The sequence below is a fragment of the Oncorhynchus mykiss genome, chromosome 15, assembly GCF_013265735.2.
Source record: "Oncorhynchus mykiss isolate Arlee chromosome 15, USDA_OmykA_1.1, whole genome shotgun sequence".
In the NCBI taxonomy this organism is placed as follows: Eukaryota; Metazoa; Chordata; class Actinopteri; order Salmoniformes; family Salmonidae; genus Oncorhynchus; species Oncorhynchus mykiss.
Genome location: NC_048579.1, coordinates 44,565,714 through 44,586,222, shown reverse-complemented (window position 1 = coordinate 44,586,222; position 20,509 = coordinate 44,565,714). Strand labels below are relative to the sequence as shown.

General features: G+C 39.2%; 1 protein-coding gene across 6 annotated transcripts in view; it reads left to right on the top strand.

Moving 5' to 3' along the window:
* The first annotated feature begins 8 nt into the window (after positions 1-8).
* The window catches only part of LOC110490120 (stromal interaction molecule 1), a 106,102-nt gene continuing 85,601 nt past the window's right edge, over positions 9-20,509 (top strand). For 2 of the 6 annotated variants that reach the window (XM_036944419.1, XM_036944417.1), the window contains exons 1-2: positions 1,166-2,128; positions 5,271-5,395. In XM_036944419.1, coding sequence (XP_036800314.1) covers positions 2,085-2,128; positions 5,271-5,395 — 169 coding nt within the window. In that variant the 5' untranslated portion in view covers positions 1,166-2,084. Of the gene's footprint in view, positions 763-1,165; positions 2,129-5,270; positions 5,396-20,509 lie in introns of those variants that run through there. The other 4 variants (XM_036944418.1, XM_021563300.2, XM_021563301.2 and 1 more) reach the window with 4 other exon arrangements.

Here is a 20,509-nt window from a genome sequence, read left to right as displayed (position 1 = left end):
GACTCTGACTGAGAACCATAGTTAGATTAGCCTAGGCCTACAATTGTTTTGTACATCCTAACAAAAGTTATCATAAAGATTATATTTTGTAGGTAATTGCTCACACTATATATACATATGAACGAATTCGTTAAATACCATCTTTATGCATTTATAGCAGTTAATGCACATTGCTAGCCACAAAGAAAACAACATAAATAAAGTGTGTTCAGTATAGTTAAATAGGATAGACATATGCCCCTACATTTACCAGATAAAAGTTAAGTTTATAGGCCTACTAGAGGGGTTAAGTGCAGGAAGGGGTTTTGACGTTTGAGTTTAGTGACAGTTCGGATAGAAAAAAGAACCCCAGAATGAAGTGTGCTTTTCTGGTTAATCCTGAAGGTGGCTTCCGCGCTCCGTGTGGAGCGCACTCAGTGTACGACAGTATATTATCCACAGATCATATCCAGAGGACAAGTTAGAGATGATATAAAACTGTATTCTGGTGAGAGGGGAATGAGCTGTTCGAAGTAAACTGATCTCGATTAGGTATAGTTTAGTCTACCCCATACAGTGCAGTGCCTACTCTCCGCGCGAAGACAGGGGCGACATCAGACATCGCACTCCGAGTGGACCTATATTAAAACTGATTTCAAATGGACTACACAAAAGGACTGGACAATATCTAGTCACAGTACACAGAAACTCCAGAGGACTTTACTGTGTTGGGGATCGTGAGACAGCAGCTGCATACCTCATAGGATATCCCAAGTTGTAAAGGTGAGTTTCCCAACGACGACGTAGTAAAATGGAGATGGAAAGTTGCGCTTTGATATTGAATACCGAGTTATTATTAGGTATACATCGAAGGTTGTTACTTTGTTTACATTGGCATCGCTTATTTACTGGGATATGCTTATTGTCTGGCTACGTTTGTGTCACTTCCCAGCTAGCACATTTGGTTCCTTGGAAGTTGTTGGAACGTATGTTTTGGTTTCCCCATTAGTTCTGGGAACTAAGCCATACGTTTCCTGACCGGTAAAACTTAACTTTTAAATGTTCTGTGAATGGAAGGGAAAGTTTCGCCTGTCTGGGATCATTCATTTTTAGGTTGCATTGAGTTTCTGAGAACGTTTTACTATGGTTTACTATAGAATGGAAATTAGTGTTTTTTTTTTATAACTTCATAAAAGTTTCATTGAATGTTTCAATAATACTTCCAATAACACTGCTAGCCTAGTTTATTTGTTTTGCACTCAGAGCACCGACAGGACACATGGAAATGAATAGGTATTAGTCACTCAAACACATTTATTTTTTATAGGTGGCACTTCAGTGAGATTCGAACCTAAAGATCTTCTGTTCTTTAACCATGGAATTTGTCCACTATGCCAAAAGGAAGGGGCTACGGTGTAATTTTATTTTTACTCATACAAAGCCGTATATTTTTGTCTATTCAAACGGAACCCATTTCAATGGAAACAAGCACTCATTAAGATCAGGTGTGGCCAATTAATGTGTGCAGCCCACACACCTGAACACACGTAACAAGATATAGAGTTTAGTGTACATGTTTTTGAATAACAATAGTACAATTATTTTTGAATGTTACTAAGGTTTTCGTGGAACGTTTTCTGAATGTTCTGAGAACATGACTTTAAATAGAAACATGAGGAAACCTGCAAAAAAACTATGTTGAAGTACTGAAATTCCCACAGAAGAATGCTGTTTCTTAATGTTCTCTGAACATTCTGAGAACATGACTTACATAAAACCACGAGGAAACCTGTAGGAAACATACTGAAGTAGTCTTACTGAAATTCCCAACTAAGAAACATATGGTTCTCAGAACATTATGTGCTAGCTGGGTTGGTTGTAAAATAAAGCGGAACTTAAAGTGAGTAACTGAAGGACTTGACCACAATTCTGTAATATCTAATATTGTTTCCAACACGCTTGAGAATGCCAAGGCGGGCATTTATTATCTTATCGAATATCCACAGTTAAAGGCCTACTTTCACTTTTAAAGTAAGCAGTTCTTTTTGTTTTCTTCAGCATAACAACATTGATAGGCTACGTGTGTTGTCATTGTTTCTTGATGGATGTGTCTGTGTGGTTTGTTTAGGAACAGAAAACGAATTAAAAGGTCAGTACACTGCATTTCAAGCAGTCGAGAATAATCTAATGATTTTAGGATTTATAACTGACATCTGGTGTAAAGTACTTAAGTAAATATTCTTAATCTTTAAAGTATTTTTTTTTGGTATCTGTACTTTACTATTTATATTTTTGACAACTTTTACTCCACTACATTCCTAAAGAAAATAATGTACTCTTTGCTCCATACATTTTCCCTGACTCCCAAAAGTAGTTACATTTCAAATGCTTAGCAGGACAGGAAAATGGTCCACTTATCAAGAGAACATCCCTGATCATCCCTACTGCCTCTGATCTGGCGGACGCACTAAACACATGCTTCATTTGTAAATTATGTCTGAGTGTTGGAATGTGCCCTTGGCTACGTAAACTAAAAAAAAAAAAAAGAAAATTGTGCCATCTGGTTTGCTTAATATAAAGAATGTGAAATTATTTGCACTTTTACTTTTGATACTTAAGTAAATTTTAGCAATTACATTTACTTTTGATACTTAAGTATGTTTAAAACCAAATATTTGTAAACCTTTTCTCAAGTAGTAACCTATTAGCAGTCTTATGGCTTGGGGGTAGAAGCCGTTCAGGATCCTGTTGGTTCCAGACTTGGTGAATCAGTACCGCTTGTCGTGTGGTAGCTGAGAGAACAGTCTATGACTTGGGTGGCTGGAGTCTTTGACAGTTTAGGGCCTTTCTCTGACACCGCCTGGTATAGAGGTCCTTGTTGGCAGGGGCCATACGCACTACCCTCTGTGGCGCCTTGCGGACGAATGCCTAGCAGTTGCCATACCAAGCATTGATGCAGCCAGTCAATATGCTCTTAATGGTGCAGCTATATAACGTTTTGAGGATTGAGGGCCCATACCGAATATGTTCAGCCTGCTGAGGGGGAAGAGACGTTATTCCACCTTCTTCACAACTGTTTTGGTGTTTGTGGACCATGATCATTTCTTGGTGATGTGGACACCTAGGAACTTGAATATCTCAAACCACTCCACTACAGCTCCATCTATGTGGATGGGGGCGTGCTTGGCCCTCTGTTTCCTGTAGTCTACGATCAGCTCCTTTGTCTTGCTGACTTTGAGGGAGAGATTGCAATACCAGGTCACTGACCTCCTCCCTCGTCATCGGTGATCAGGCCAACAACCATTGTGTTGTCAGCAAACTTAATGATGATGTTGGAGTCGTGCGCGGCCACACAGTCGTGGGTGAACAGGGAGTACAGGAGGGGACTAAGCACGCACCCCCGAGGGGCCCCCGTATTGAGGGTCAGTGTGACGGATGTGTTGTTGCCTATCCTCACCACTTGAGGGCGGCCCGTAAGGAAGTCCAGGATTCAGTTGCAGAGGGAGGTGTTCAGTCCCAGGGACCTTAGCTTAGTGATGAGCTTGGAGGGCACTATGGTGTTGAACGCTGAGCTATAGTCAATGAATAGCATTCTCACATAGGTGTTCCTCTTATCCAGGTATGCAATATGTAACACTGCAAATACATTAGTTTATTATAAAAGCTAAATTGTTGATAGGAATATAATTTCATGACTTGTGACTCGACTTGGACTTGACCATTGGTGACTCGGACTTGGACTTGCCTTCTTGACCATTGGTGACTTGGACACGCCTTCTTGACCATTGGTGACTTGGACACGCCTTCTTGACCATTGGTGACTTGGATTCGCCTTCTCGACCATTGGTGACTTGGACTCGCCTTCTCGACCATTGGTGACTTGGACTCTCCTTCTCGACCATTGGTGACTTGGACTCACATTCCCAGTGACTTGTATTTGCACTTGGGGAGGTGTGATGTTAATGTTTGTGTGCATTTGTATGCTGTCATTTGTATGTGTATATTTTTCATTGAGTGTGGGCAGGCAAGCTCCATTCCGGCTTCGGCTTCGATCATAGGCTACACATCGCGCAAGCGACTCGCTTGCTTCCCCATAACTTTCAGACACCAGAAAAATCATTAAATGAGTAGGTGTTCTAAAAATTTTGACCGGTAGTGTATCTGCCTCAATTAGCTCGTACCCCTGCACATGGAATCGGTACTTACCCCGTGCATATACCCAAGTTATCGTTACTCATTGTGTATTTATTCCTTGTGATTATTTTTCAATTATTTCTCTATTTTTCATTGTTGGAAGGGCCCATGCATATATATTTCACTGTTAGTCTACACCGGTTGTTTGAGAAGCATGTGACAAATATCATTTTATTTGATTAGTTTCTAGGACACATGCTCTTAAAAAGTAGATATAATTCATATAGGCCCAATATACAGTAGGCTGTATCACAATTGATTTAAAAAATCTTATTTGCTGGTGCTCATACATTTCATGTGGTGCTCCAAACTTTTAAAAGTTGGGATGCCCTGGATGTAGAGATGGATAATATTATCTCTCTCTCTCTCTCTCTCAATTCAATCAAATTCAAGGTGCTTTATTGGCATGGGAAACATATATTTACATTGCCAAAGCAAGTGAAATAAACAATAAAATAATTACATTCACAAAAGTTCCAAAATAATAATGACATATTATGTGCAACTAGTTATAATGGACAAAAGGGAAAATAAATAAACATAAATATGAGTTGTATTAACAATGGTGTTTGTTCTTCACCGGTTGCCCTTTTCTTGTGGCAACATTGATGGCACACTGTGGTGTTTCACGCAATAGATATGGGAGTTTATCAAAATTGGGTTTGTTTCCAAATTCTTTGTGGGTCTGTGTAATCTGAGGGAAATATGTGTCCCTAATATGGTCATACATTTGGCAGGAGGTTAGGAAGTGCAACTCAGGTTCCACTTCATTTTGTGGGAGGTGTACACATAGTCTGTCTTCTCTTGAGAGCCAGGTCTGCCGAGGTCTGCCGACGGCGGCCTTTCTCAATAGCAAGGCTATGCTCACTGTCTGTACATAGTCAAAGCTTTCCTTAAGTTTGGATCAGTCACAGTGGTCAGGTATTCTGCCACTGTGTACTCTCTGTTTAGGGCCAAATGGCATTCTAGTTTGCTCAGTTTTTTTGTTGATTCTTTCCAATGTGTCAAGTAATTATCTTTTTGTTTTCTCATGATTTGGTCGTGTCTAATTGTGCTGCTGTCCTGGGTCTGTCTTTATCTCTCTCTCTCTTTCTCAGGAGGATGGGGTGTGTGTGGCTGGTGACGGTGTATGTGGTGTGTGTGTGCCTTTGGGGTCAGAGCGAGTCCGACAGGACCAACCAGGCCTCTCCCATCCATCTGCAGGTTGGCAATGGAGCCTCAGGTAAGACTGACTGGCCAAACTCTCTGTAAATACCATTTAGGATGGCAGCGTTTGGCAGCATTCAGGTCTTTAAAGCACTCTGCAATCTAACACACAACAGAGCAGCCTATTGCATCCATTGTGGCCTAGCAAGTGACATCATCATCACACAGACCATGCTGAGCACCGCATTCCCTACATAGTGCACTACTTTTGACCAGAGCCCTATGGGGTCTATGGGTCCTGGTCAATAGTGGTTCACTTTACAGGAGAGATTGGGTGCCATTTGGGACACAGATAGGAAGTGGCTCTGTGGTTGTCTTGTAGTGCAGACTGCTGGGAACATGAGGTTGACTCCTCATGTTCCCAGATCCTTTGAATGTAGCCCTGCCTATTCCCTGCTTACTTCCTGCCTACTTCCTGCCTATAGGCCCCTCAGATATGTGAAAGACTGACCTGTTTGGGTGCATTCAGGATGACCAAACTGTTTCTGGACTGTTGTGGATGGGATAGCATAGTTAATGTGTGACATGTACAGTTGAAAACCCAGCTAGCACTTAACAGAACGTTTCCTCAAAGTGCAAAAGTGGTTACATTTAATTTCAATGTTGGTAATGTTATAGGAACTGGTTTGACATTGGAATAATCTCATAGTTCAGAGAACATTAAGAAACAACGTTCTTCTGTGGGAATGTCAGCATAACGTTTCCTACAAGTGTCCTCATGGCTCTATTTACTGTCATTTACTGTCATGTTCTCAAATAGTTCAAAGGACGTTAACTTCTTGCGGATTGATGGGACGCTAGCGTTTCCCATTTCGAAAACTTCCTGTGAAATTGCAGAGCGCCAAATTCAAATTAAATTACTATAAATATTAAACTTTCATGAAATCACAAGTGCAATACATCATAATAAAGCTTAACTTATTGTTAATCCAACCACCGTGTCAGATTTCAAAAAGGCTTTACGGCGAAAGCAAACCATGCGATTTATCTGAGGAGAGCGCCCAGCACACAAATGCATAACAAATCATTTTCAACCAGGGAGTTGCGACACGAAAGTCAGAAATAGGGATATAATATATGCCTTACCTTTGAAGATCTTCTTCTTTTGGCACTCCAAAAGGTCCCAGTTACATTACAAATTGTCCTTTTGTTCGATAAAGTCCTTCTTTATATCCATAAAAACTCAGTTTAGCTGGCGAGCTTCAGTCAATAATCCACTCGGTTTCCCTCCTTCAAAATGCATAAAACATTTATCCCAAACGTTACCAATAAACTTATCCAAACAAGTACGCAAATAAATGATACAATTTAAGACGGAGAACCGTTAGTGTCTTTACCGGAGAAAAATACCAAAGAACGCGTTCTCATTCACGCGCTTGGAAACACTACAGCAAAATGGGAGCCACCTAGAAAAACTACAATTTCTGGCAAATTTTTCCATAAACCAGCCTGAAACTCTTTCTAAAGACCGTTGACATCTAGTGGAAGCCCTAGGAACTGCAATCGGGAACGATTTCACCCTATTATAAAAGTGCCAGCCATTGAAATCAGTGGTAGGATGATATTTTTTGGGGGGAGGGGTGGTTTGTCCTCTGGGTTTCGCCTGCCATTTCAGTTCTATTATACCCACAGACATGATTTTAACAGTTTTAGAAACTTTAGAGTGTTTTCTATCCAAATCTACCAATGATATGCATATCCTTCTGGGCCTGAGTAGCAGTTTACTTTGGGCACGCTTTTCATCCGGACGTCAAAATACCGCCCTCTATCCCAAAGAAGTTAAGAACTTTCCATCAAAACCACAAGAAACTGTTAGTAAAGTTCATAAAACATTCTTAGAAAAATATTTAAATATTTAAAAACATATACATTCTGTTCTCAGAATCAACAAAACTCTCTCTATCCTCTATCTTGTTAAGTGTGTTCAGGTGTGTTCTCCGTGCCCACTAATTGGCCATAAATTATCCTAATGAGTGCTTGTTTACTTTGAAAGGGGGTCTGTTTTGAGTAGACTACAAATCTATTGAACACATCTGGGACCTGTTAGATCGGAGGGTGAGGTCTAGGGCCATTGCCCCCAGAAATGTCCAGGAACTTGCAGGGGCCTTGGTGGAAGAGTGGGATAACATCTCACTGCAAGAACTGGCAAATCTGGTGCAGTCAATGAGGAGGAGATGCACTGCAGTACTTAATGCAGCTGGTGCCCACACCCGATACTGACTGTTACTTTTGATTTTGACCCCCCCTTTGTTCAGGGACACATTATTCAATTTTTGTTAGTCACATGTCTGTGGAACTTGTTCAGTTTATGTCTCAGTTGTTGAATCTTGTTGTGTCCATACAAATATTTACACGTTAAGTTTACTGAAAATAAACACAGTTTATTTATTTTTTTGCTGAGTTTATTTGTTCTATCTTTTCCGGAGGATAAAACTGAAATTTTAACCAGCTTTGTATGGCTTGTTTAAGAAAGGGCTATACTTTAAACTAAATTAAATTTTCAATTAGTCCGAAATGAGAAGTTGTAATCTGTATGAAGGCAAAAAGGACATTTTAACAAAGGATGAGCCTTTCTTAAAAATTATCTACTGGACAACCATTTAAGCATAACTTATATATGAGTGAAGGTTTAAAGCTTTAATATTTAATAATTTTAGCCACCCCAAACTCATTTTCATTATATAAATAGGCATGTTTAATTTTGTTTGGCTTAGCATTCCAAATAGGCCTCTTGGCTTGGTTTTTGCCCTGACATGCACTGTCAACTGTGGGACCTTATATAGACAGGTGTGTGCCTTTTCAAAATCAGGTCCAATCAATTGAATTTACCACAGGTGGACTTCAATCAAGTTGTAGAAACATCTCAAGGATGATCAATGGAAACCGAATGCAACGGAGTTCAATTTTGAGTCTTATTGCAAAGGGTCTGAATACTTATGTAAATAAGGTAATTTCTGTTTTTTAGATTTAATACATTTGCAAAAAATTCTAAAAACCTGTTTTTGCTTTGCCATTATAGGAAATTGTATGTAGATTGATGGGGAAAATGTTTTATTTAATCCATTTTAGAATAAGGCTGTAAAGTTACAAAATGTGGAAAAACAGAAGGGGTCTGAATATTTTCCGAATGCACTGAACTTCAATACTATTCTCCGCATGATCAAAAACGGTCTTGAAGCATAGATTCTGATGGTTCAGACCAACATTGAACAGTCCTTACCACGGGTGCTTCCTGTTTGAGTTTCTGCCTATAGGTGGGGAGGAGAGACCGGAGCCTTGTGAGTCACTCATTGTTGTGCAGCATGAGCCAGGTGATTTAATTACAGTATGGAATTCACAACTAAATGTTTACCAGCTAGATATCTTATAACTATAAAGTTAAATCTCTAAAATGTGCTAGAGGCATTTGTGCATTTAGTTTTCTAATTTAGTAGCTCGTTAGCTGTCTAGATAAGTGGTTAGCTTCTTCCAAAATAAAGAATTTGCTTCATAACAGCAGAGAATCCCCTCCTAGCTAAAATTTGTTTTGTGCGTTCAGCAAACTGTGAGTAGCATTTTTTAGGTACTTTTATACTTGTATAGTTTAGGTCAGAAACTGTACAAAATGTTCCCAATGCACTCGTTAGCATTTAGTTAGCATTCTCTATTGGATTTTACATGTACTTGTTACCCTGTAATCCAAAAGGTTAGCAATGCTATCAGTGGGATTTGAAAACAGCAAATATCCCGGTATGGCACAAAGTCTGTATTACCGCCCAAACCTGTCTCCAGTTTGCACAAAGGCCAGTGTAGTTTCTTGAGCCTTCACAATGTCGGCTTGGGGGAGAATATGCATGGTAGTGACAGTAACTGAAGAAAATTCTCATACATTCTCTGTGTGTGCGTGTGTATGTTGATGAGATTGCAGTTAATGAATCATGCATAAGTCAATAATAGTCGGCGATGCAGTCAGTGCTGCAATGGTATGTATCCATAGCCAAAATAAACATATGGTATAAGCTGACCACGCACGCACGCACGCACGCACACACACACACAATGTCCCTCTCAGAAAGAAAATTGGTTGCTGGATTCAAGAGCATTAAGAACAGAGAGTAGCAGAGCAGTGGAGGCTCCTCAGTGAATAAAAAAATATATTAAAAAAGTAAAACATTTAAAAAGTTATCCTTTTTAGATAAAACTATGCTAAATATAATCATGTCACCAAATAATTTATTAAAACACATTATTTTGCATTGAAGGCCTACAGTAGCCTCAACAGCAATTTGTAGGGTATCACAATGGTATACCCGGAGGACAGCTAGCCTCAGTCCTCCTCTGGGTACATTGACTTCAATACAAAACCTAGGAGACTCATGGCTCTCACCCCATCCATAGACTTACATAGGTTGGAGGATGTCCTCCGGAAGTAATTACTATCAGAGCTCTTGCAGCATGAACTGATATGTTGTCCACCCAATCAAAGGATCCGAGAATGAATCTAGTACTGAAAGCATAAGCTGCAGCTAGCTAGCACTGCAGTCCATAAAATGTGGTGAGTAGTTGACTCAAAGAGAGAGAAAGACAATAGTAGAACAGTTTTAAAACAAATTAATTTCTTCCAAAATGAAGGATAAGAAAGAGAGAGATTTCATTTTTTTCAGTTTGACTTACTTAGCTAGCAAATGCAGCTAGCTAATTTAGCCTTCTCAAACAACCTGCTCAAACAGAGGGATGCTATGTTAGCTACTTGGCTATGACTTTCTAACACAACACTCTGGAACTTTTCCAAGTCAATAGAAGCTTTTGGTTTTACAAATGTATTGCCACCGGAGCCCACCAGTGTAAGTGCTAAACTGCTTACTGACTGTACCCTGTAACATTACTGCATGATTGTAGTGGGTTTACTAACGTGTTAGTTTTATTAGCTAGCTGACTATGAAGTCACTCTAGCTAATATGGTGACAACAATGTAGGCTGTGTGTAGTGGTTATGATAAGGTTTGGCTTGGAAAGTTTTTTTTACCTGGTCACAGACCTGACGTGTTGTGCATTGAAGTCCACAAGCGAAGGGACAAGGTGAGAGGAGGAGAGCGCATAGATGAGAGAAGGAATACAACTTGGCTGTTATGAATTTGAACTGTGTTTACGAGTGATCAGGGGTGTATTCATTCTGCCAATTCTGTTGAAAAAATGGAAGCAATCTGAATGAAACGGTGATTAACGTATCTACATTTGTCCAATAGGAACTCTAGTTTGCAGATACAGGCAAGAGTGTGCATTGAATGTGCCACTGTCTGTCAATTTGACATTTTTTTTTCTCTCAACCTGTGCACCTATGTTGTAGCAACCTCATGATGGGTATAGGCAGTGGTGGTTCTAGCTTAATTTGTTTAAAACTGTTTAAAACTACCCCCCCGCCACCCCCAAAAAACCACCATTCTGCACTAACTGTAATTTTTATTCAGAGATTTGGAACAACACAAAATAATCATAACATTTAAAACTATATAAATATAAAAATATATACAAAAATAAGACTCATAAATGTCAAAAAGAAGTAACAAAGACAAATAGACTCAAATTTGTGTTGATTTGGCACTCGAGCATCAATACATTATCCATTCCCCAACACCGTCAACCAAGAGTCAAGACTAAACCAATTCACCTTGGTGCTGTGCAGACTGGTTTTATGTTATTCTTAACGATTTCACACAAACCAGAAAGAAATGCAAGAATATGTCTGTGAAACTATACATTCACAGGATGTGAATGAATTGTGTTTTATTTGGTAGCATTTCATAGTGTGACTGATTTGACTAATTGCGTTAGTAATTAGAGGTGCGCTATTTGATAGATTCCCCCGTTCCCCCTACCTCGGGCTTTCAGTGGGGAGACCTGAGGTCAACCTACCCCCGCCCCCCTCGCCTCCCCAGCTGACAAACTAGAATCAGGGCGCCCACTCCGACAAGGTTAATTAACCCACAGTCCCACAAGGTGACATGATATCATTGACGAGACGTGCAAATGAGCAATAGAAAACCGATCGCGCACTTGTCACCATTCCATAACGGTATATAGTTAAATCCGCCACTGGGTATAGGGAACATTTTAGTATGATGTAGTAACCTAAACCTATCACTGTTACATTGAACTGGGTGAATGGAATATGAATGACAGTAACCTAAACCCTTCACTGTTACATTGAACTGGGTGAATATGAATGACAGTAACCTAAACCCATCACTGTTACATTGAACTGGGTGAATCTGAATGACAGTAACCTAAACCTATCACTGTTACATTGAACTGGGTGAATATGAATGACAGTAGCCTAAACCCATCACTGTTACATTGAATTGGGTGAATGGAATATGAATGACAGTAACCTAAACCCTTCACTGTTACATTGAACTGGGTGAATATGAATGACAGTAACCTAAACCCATCACTGTTTCATTGAACTGGGTGAATGGAATATGAACGACAGTAACCTAAACCCTTCACTGTTACATTGAACTGGGTGAATGGAATATGAACGACAGTAACCTAAACCCATCACTGTTACATTGAACTGGGTGAATATGAATGACAGTAACCTAAACCCATCACTGTTACATTGAACTGGGTGAATATGAATGACAGTAACCTAAACCCATCACTGTTACATTAAACTGGGTGAATGGAATATGAATGACAGTAACCTAAACCCATCACTGTTACATTGAACTGGGTGAATGGAATATGAATGACAGTAACCTAAACCCACCACTGTTACATTGAACTGGGTGAATGGAATATGAATGACAGTAACCTAAATCCATCACTGTTACATTGAACTGGGTGAATTGAATATGAATGATAGTAACCTAAACCTATCACTGTTACATTGAACTGGGCGAATGGAATATGAATGACAGTAACCTAAACCTATCACTGTTACATTGAACTGGGTGAATATGAATGACAGTAACCTAAACCTATCACTGTTACATTGAACTGGGTGAATGGAATATGAATGACAGTAACTTAAACCCATCACTGTTACATTGAACTGGGTGAATATGAATGACAGTAACCTAAATCCATCACTGTTACATTGAACTGGGTGAATATGAATGACAGTAACCTAAACCCATCACTGTTACATTGAACTGGATGAATGGAATATGAATGACAGTAACCTAAACCTATCACTGTTACATTGAAATGGGTGAATGGAATATGAATGACAGTAACCTATACCCATCACTGTGACATTGAACTGGGTGACTATGAATGACAGTAACCTAAACCCATCACTGTTACATTGAACTGGGTGAAAATTAATGACAGTAACCTAAACCCATCACTGTTACATTGAACTGGGTGAATTGAATATGAATGATAGTAACCTAAACCTATCACTGTTACATTGAACTGGGCGAATGGAATATGAATGACAGTAACCTAAACCTATCACTGTTACATTGAACTGGGTGAATATGAATGACAGTAACCTAAACCTATCACTGTTACATTGAACTGGGTGAATGGAATATGAATGACAGTAACTTAAACCCATCACTGTTACATTGAACTGGGTGAATATGAATGACAGTAACGTAAACCCATCACTGTTACATTGAACTGGGTGAATATGAATGACATTAACCTAAACCTATCACTGTTACATTGAACTGGGTGAATGGAATATGAACGACAGTAACCTAAACCCATCACTGTTACATTGAACTGGGTGAATGGAATATGAATGACAGTAACCTAAACCCACCACTGTTACATTGAACTGGGTGAATGGAATATGAATGACAGTAACCTAAACCCATCACTGTTACATTGAACTGGTTGAATTGAATATGAATGATAGTAACCTAAACCTATCACTGTTACATTGAACTGGGCGAATGGAATATGAATGACAGTAACCTAAACCTATCACTGTTACATTGAACTGGGTGAATATGAATGACAGTAACCTAAACCTATCACTGTTACATTGAACTGGGTGAATATGAATGACATTAACCTAAACCTATCACTGTTACATTGAACTGGGTGAATGGAATATGAATGACAGTAACCTAAACCCATCACTGTTACATTGAACTGGATGAATGGAATATGAATGACAGTAACCTAAACCTATCACTGTTACATTGAAATGGGTGAATGGAATATGAATGACAGTAACCTATACCCATCACTGTGACATTGAACTGGGTGACTATGAATGACAGTAACCTAAACCCATCACTGTTACATTGAACTAGGTGAAAATTAATGACAGTAACCTAAACCCATCACTGTTACATTGAACTGGGTGAATGGAATATGAATGACAGTAACCTAAACCCATCACTTTTACATTGAACTGGGTGAATGGAATATGAATGACAGTAACCTAAACCCATCACTTTTACATTGAACTGGGTGAATGGAATATGAATGACAGTAACCTAAACCCATCACTTTTACATTGAACTGGGTGAATGGAATATGAATGACGGTAACGTAAACCTATCACTGTTACATTGAACTGGGTGAATGGAATATGAATGACAGTAACCTAAACCTATCACTGTTACATTGAACTGGGTGAATATGAATGACAGTAACCTAAACCCATCACTGTTACATTGAACTGGGTGAAAATTAATGACAGTAACCTAAACCCATCACTGTTACATTGAACTGGGTGAATGGAAAATGAATGACGGTAACGTAAACCTATCACTGTTACATTGAACTGGGTGAATATGAATGATAGTAACCTAAACCCATCACTGTTACATTGAACTGGGTGAATGGAATATGAATGACAGTAACCTAAACCCATCAGTGTTACATTGAACTGGGTGAATGGAATATGAATGACAGTAACTTAAACCCATCACTATAACATTTAACTGGGTGAATATGAATGACAGTAACCTAAACCCATCACTGTTACATTGAACTGGGTGAATATGAATGACATTAACCTAAACCTATCACTGTTACATTGAACTGGGTGAATGGAATATGAATGACAGTAACTTAAACCCATCACTGTTACATTGAACTGGATGAATGGAATATGAATGACAGTAACCTAAACCTAATACTGTCACATTGAAATGGGTGAATGGAATATGAATGACAGTAACCTAAACCTATCACTGTTACATTGAACTGGGTGAATGGAATATGAATGACAGTAACCTATACCCATCACTGTGACATTGAACTAGGTGACTATGAATGACAGTAACCTAAACCCATCACTGTTACATTGAACTGGGTGAATATTAATGACAGTAACCTAAACCCATCACTGTTACATTGAACTGGGTGAATGGAATATGAATGACAGTAACCTATACCCATCACTGTGACATTGAACTGGGTGACTATGAATGACAGTAACCTAAACCCATCACTGTTACATTGAACTGGGTGAATATGAATGACAGTAACCTAAACCCATCACTGTTACATTGAACTGGGTGAATATGAATGACAGTAACCTAAACCTATCACTGTTACATTGAACTGGGTGAATGGAATATGAACGACAGTAACCTAAACCCATCACTGTTACATTGAACTGGGTGAATGGAATATGAATGACAGTAACCTAAACCCACCACTGTTACATTGAACTGGGTGAATGGAATATGAATGACAGTAACCTAAACCCACCACTGTTACATTGAACTGGGTGAATGGAATATGAATGACAGTAACCTAAACCTATCACTGTTACATTGAATTGGGCGAATGGAATATGAATGACAGTAACCTAAACCTATCACTGTTACATTGAACTGGGTGAATATGAATGACAGTAACCTAAACCTATCACTGTTACATTGAACTGGGTGAATATGAATGACAGTAACATAAATCCATCACTGTTACATTGAACTGGGTGAATATGAATGACATTAACCTAAACCTATCACTGTTACATTGAACTGGGTGAATGGAATATGAACGACAGTAACCTAAACCCATCACTGTTACATTGAACTGGGTGAATGGAATATGAATGACAGTAACCTAAACCCACCACTGTTACATTGAACTGGGTGAATGGAATATGAATGACAGTAACCTAAACCCACCACTGTTACATTGAACTGGGTGAATGGAATATGAATGACAGTAACCTAAACCTATCACTGTTACATTGAATTGGGCGAATGGAATATGAATGACAGTAACCTAAACCTATCACTGTTACATTGAACTGGGTGAATATGAATGACAGTAACCTAAACCTATCACTGTTACATTGAACTGGGTGAATATGAATGACAGTAACATAAATCCATCACTGTTACATTGAACTGGGTGAATATGAATGACATTAACCTAAACCTATCACTGTTACATTGAACTGGGTGAATGTAATATGAATGACAGTAACCTAAACCTATCACTGTTACATTGAAATGGGTGAATGGAATATGAATGACAGTAACCTATACCCATCACTGTTACATTGAACTGGATGAATGGAATATGAATGACAGTAACCTAAACCTATCACTGTTACATTGAAATGGGTGAATGGAATATGAATGACAGTAACTTAAACCCATCACTGTTACATTGAACTGAATGAATGGAATATGAATGACAGTAACCTAAACCTATCACTGTTACATTGAAATGGGTGAATGGAATATGAATGACAGTAACCTAAACCTATCACTGTTACATTGAACTGGGTGAATGGAATATGAATGACAGTAACCTATACCCATCACTGTGACATTGAACTGGGTGACTATGAATGACAGTAACCTAAACCCATCACTGTTACATTGAACTGGGTGAAAATTAATGACAGTAACCTAAACCCATCACTGTTACATTGAGCTGGGTGTATGGAATATGAATGACAGTAACCTATACCCATCACTGTGACATTGAACTGGGTGACTATGAATGACAGTAACCTAAACCCATCACTGTTACATTGAACTGGGTGAATATGAATGACAGTAACCTAAACCCATCACTGTTACATTGAACTGGGTGAATATGAATGACAGTAACCTAAACCTATCACTGTTACATTGAACTGGGTGAATGGAATATGAACGACAGTAACCTAAACCCATCACTGTTACATTGAACTGGGTGAATGGAATATGAATGACAGTAACCTAAACCCACCACTGTCACATTGAACTGGGTGAATGGAATATGAATGACAGTAACCTAAACCCATCACTGTTACATTGAACTGGTTGAATTGAATATGAATGATAGTAACCTAAACCTATCACTGTTACATTGAACTGGGTGAATGGAATATGAATGACAGTAACCTAAACCCACCACTGTCACATTGAACTGGGTGAATGGAATATGAATGACAGTAACCTATACCCATCACTGTTACATTGAACTGGGCGAATGGAATATGAATGACAGTAACCTAAACCTATCACTGTTACATTGAACTGGGTGAATATGAATGACAGTAACCTAAACCTATCACTGTTACATTGAACTGGGTGAATATGAATGACAGTAACCTAAATCCATCACTGTTACATTGAACTGGGTGAATATGAATGACATTAACCTAAACCTATCACTGTTACATTGAACTGGGTGAATGGAATATGAATGACAGTAACCTAAACCCATCACTGTTACATTGAACTGGATGAATGGAATATGAATGACAGTAACCTAAACCTATCACTGTTACATTGAAATGGGTGAATGGAATATGAATGACAGTAACCTATACCCATCACTGTGACATTGAACTGGGTGACTATGAATGACAGTAACCTAAACCCATCACTGTTACATTGAACTGGGTGAAAATTAATGACAGTAACCTAAACCCATCACTTTTACATTGAACTGGGTAAATGGAATATGAATGACAGTAACCTAAACCTATCACTGTTACATTGAACTGGGTGACTATGAATGACAGTAACCTAAACCCATCACTGTTACATTGAACTGGGTGAAAATTAATGACAGTAACCTAAACCCATCACTGTTACATTGAACTGGGTGAATGGAATATGAATGACAGTAACCTAAACCCATCAGTGTTACATTGAACTGGGTGAATGGAATATGAATGACAGTAACTTAAACCCATCACTGTTACATTGAACTGGGTGAATATGAATGACAGTAACCTAAACCCATCACTGTTACATTGAACTGGGTGAATATGAATGACATTAACCTAAACCTATCACTGTTACATTGAACTGGGTGAATGGAATATGAATGACAGTAACTTAAACCCATCACTGTTACATTGAACTGGATGAATGGAATATGAATGACAGTAACCTAAACCTATCACTGTTACATTGAAATGGGTGAATGGAATATGAATGACAGTAACCTAAACCTATCACTGTTACATTGAACTGGGTGAATGGAATATGAATGACAGTAACCTATACCCATCACTGTGACATTGAACTGGGTGACTATGAATGACAGTAACCTAAACCCATCACTGTTACATTGAACTGGGTGAAAATTAATGACAGTAACCTAAACCCATCACTGTTACATTGAACTGGGTGAATGGAATATGAATGACAGTAACCTAAACCCATCACTGTTACATTGAACTGGGTGAAAATTAATGACAGTAACCTAAACCCATCACTGTTACATTGAACTGGGTGAATGGAATATGAATGGCAGTAACCTAAACCCATCACTGTTACATTGAACTGGGTGAATGGAATATGAATGACAGTAACCTAAACCTATCACTGTTACATTGAAATAGGTGAATGGAATATGAATGACAGTAACCTATACCCATCACTGTTACATTGAACTGGGTGAATATGAATGACAGTAACCTAAACCTATCACTGTTACATTGGACTGGGTGAATGGAATATGAATGACAGTAACCTAAACCTATCACTGTTACATTGAAATGGGTGAATGGAATATGAATGATAGTAACCTAAACCTATCACTGTAACATTGAACTTTGTGAATATGAATGACAGTAACCTAAACCTATCACTGTTACATTGAACTGGGTGGATGGAATATGAATGACAGTAACCTAAACCCATCACTGTTACATTAAACTGGTTGAATTGAATATGAATGATAGTAACCTAAACCTATCACTGTTACATTGAACTGGGCGAATGGAATATGAATGACAGTAACCTAAACCTATCACTGTTACATTGAACTGGGTGAATATGAATGACAGTAACCTAAACCTATCACTGTTACATTGAACTGGGTGAATATGAATGACAGTAACCTAAACCCATCACTGTTACATTGAACTGGGTGAATATGAATGACAGTAACCTAAACCTATCACTGCTACATTGAACTGGGTGAATGAAATATGAACGACAGTAACCTAAACCCACCACTGTTACATTGAACTGGGTGAATGGAATATGAATGACAGTCATCCAATATGCTGTAATAGAAATAAGGCCATGCTTATAAAAAAAATATATTGTCCTCCCTCATCTGAAACGGCACTGGTCTCTATTGTACTCTCATTCTTTACTACAGTAAAGAAGACCAACGACTCTTCCTCATCATTAGTATCTCTCAGTCTGTGGCTTGTCAAGTTTTTTTTTGTGTCTTCATGTGTGTATATGCATGCATTTGTGTGCGCTGTGTGTGTGTGGCTCTGTGTTTCTCACCCCCACAGTTTCCTGGTTTCTGACATGTGGTGACGCTGCTACATGTGGTGACGCTGTGGGACTGAAATAGACTACACTCTACCATGATGGAGGAGTGTGTGATGGGAAAGGAGAGATGTGATGAAGACAACTATCTGAAGTGTTATTGGATGTGTCCCAAATGGCACCCTATTCCCTTTATAGTGCACTACTTTTAATTAACCTGAGCCCAGTACCCTATTTCTTTTACAGTGCACTACTTTTTACCTGAGCCCAGTACCCTATTCCCTTTACAGTACACTACTTATAACCAGAGCCCATGGCCCTATTCCCTTTACAGTGAACAACGTTTAACCTGAGCCCAGTAACCTATTCCCTTTACAGTGCACTGCTTTTAACCAGAGCCCACTACCCTATTCCCTTTACAGTGCGCTACGTTTAACCTGAGCCCAGTACCCTATTCCCTTTACAGTGCACTACTTAAAAACCTGATGCCAGTACCCTATTCCCTTTACAGTGGACTACGTTTAACCTGAGCCCAGTACCCTATTCCCTTTACAGTGCACTACGTTTAACCAGAGCCCAGTACCCTATTCCCTTTACAGTGCACTACGTTTAACCAGAGCCCAGTACCCTATTCCCTTTACAGTGCACTACTTTTAACCAGAGCCCAGTACCATATTCCCTTTACAGTGCACTACTTTTAACCTGATGCCAGTACCCTATTCCCTTTACAGTGGACTACGTTTAACCTGAGCCCAGTACCCTGTTCCCTTTACAGTGCATTACGTTTAACCAGAGCCCAGTACCCTATTCCCTTTACAGTGCACTACGTTTATCCGGAGACCAGTACCCTATTCCCTTTACAGTGCACTACTTTTAATTTACCTGAGCCCAGTACCCTATTCCCTTTACAGTGCACTACTTTTATCCTGAGCCCAGTACACTATTCCCTTTACAGTGCACTGCTTTTAACCAGAGCCCACTACCCTATTCCCTTTACAGTGCACAACGTTTAACCTGAGCACAGTACCCTATTCCCTTTACAGTGCACTGTGTGTGTGTTTGTGCCGTGTGTGTGCGTGGGTCATGTGTGCGTGTATCTAGCGACGCTGGAGAGATAGTGTGGGAGGCTCTGTGTTTCTCACCCCCACAGTTTCCTGGTTTCTGACATGTGGTGACACTGCTACAGGAAGTTATGTGGAACTGAAATAGACTTCAGAGAGCCCAGTACCCTATTCTCTTTACAGTGCACTACTTTTAACCTGAGCCCAGTACCCTATTCCCTTTACAGTGCACTATGTTTAACCAGAGCCCAGTACCCTATTACTTTTACAGTGTACTACGTTTAACCTGAGCATAGTACCCTATTCCCTTTACAGTGCAATACTTTTAACCTGAGCCCGGTACCCTATTCCCTTTACAGTGCACTACGTTTAACCAGAGCCCAGTACCCTATTCCCTTTACAGTGCACTACTTTCAACCAGAGCCCA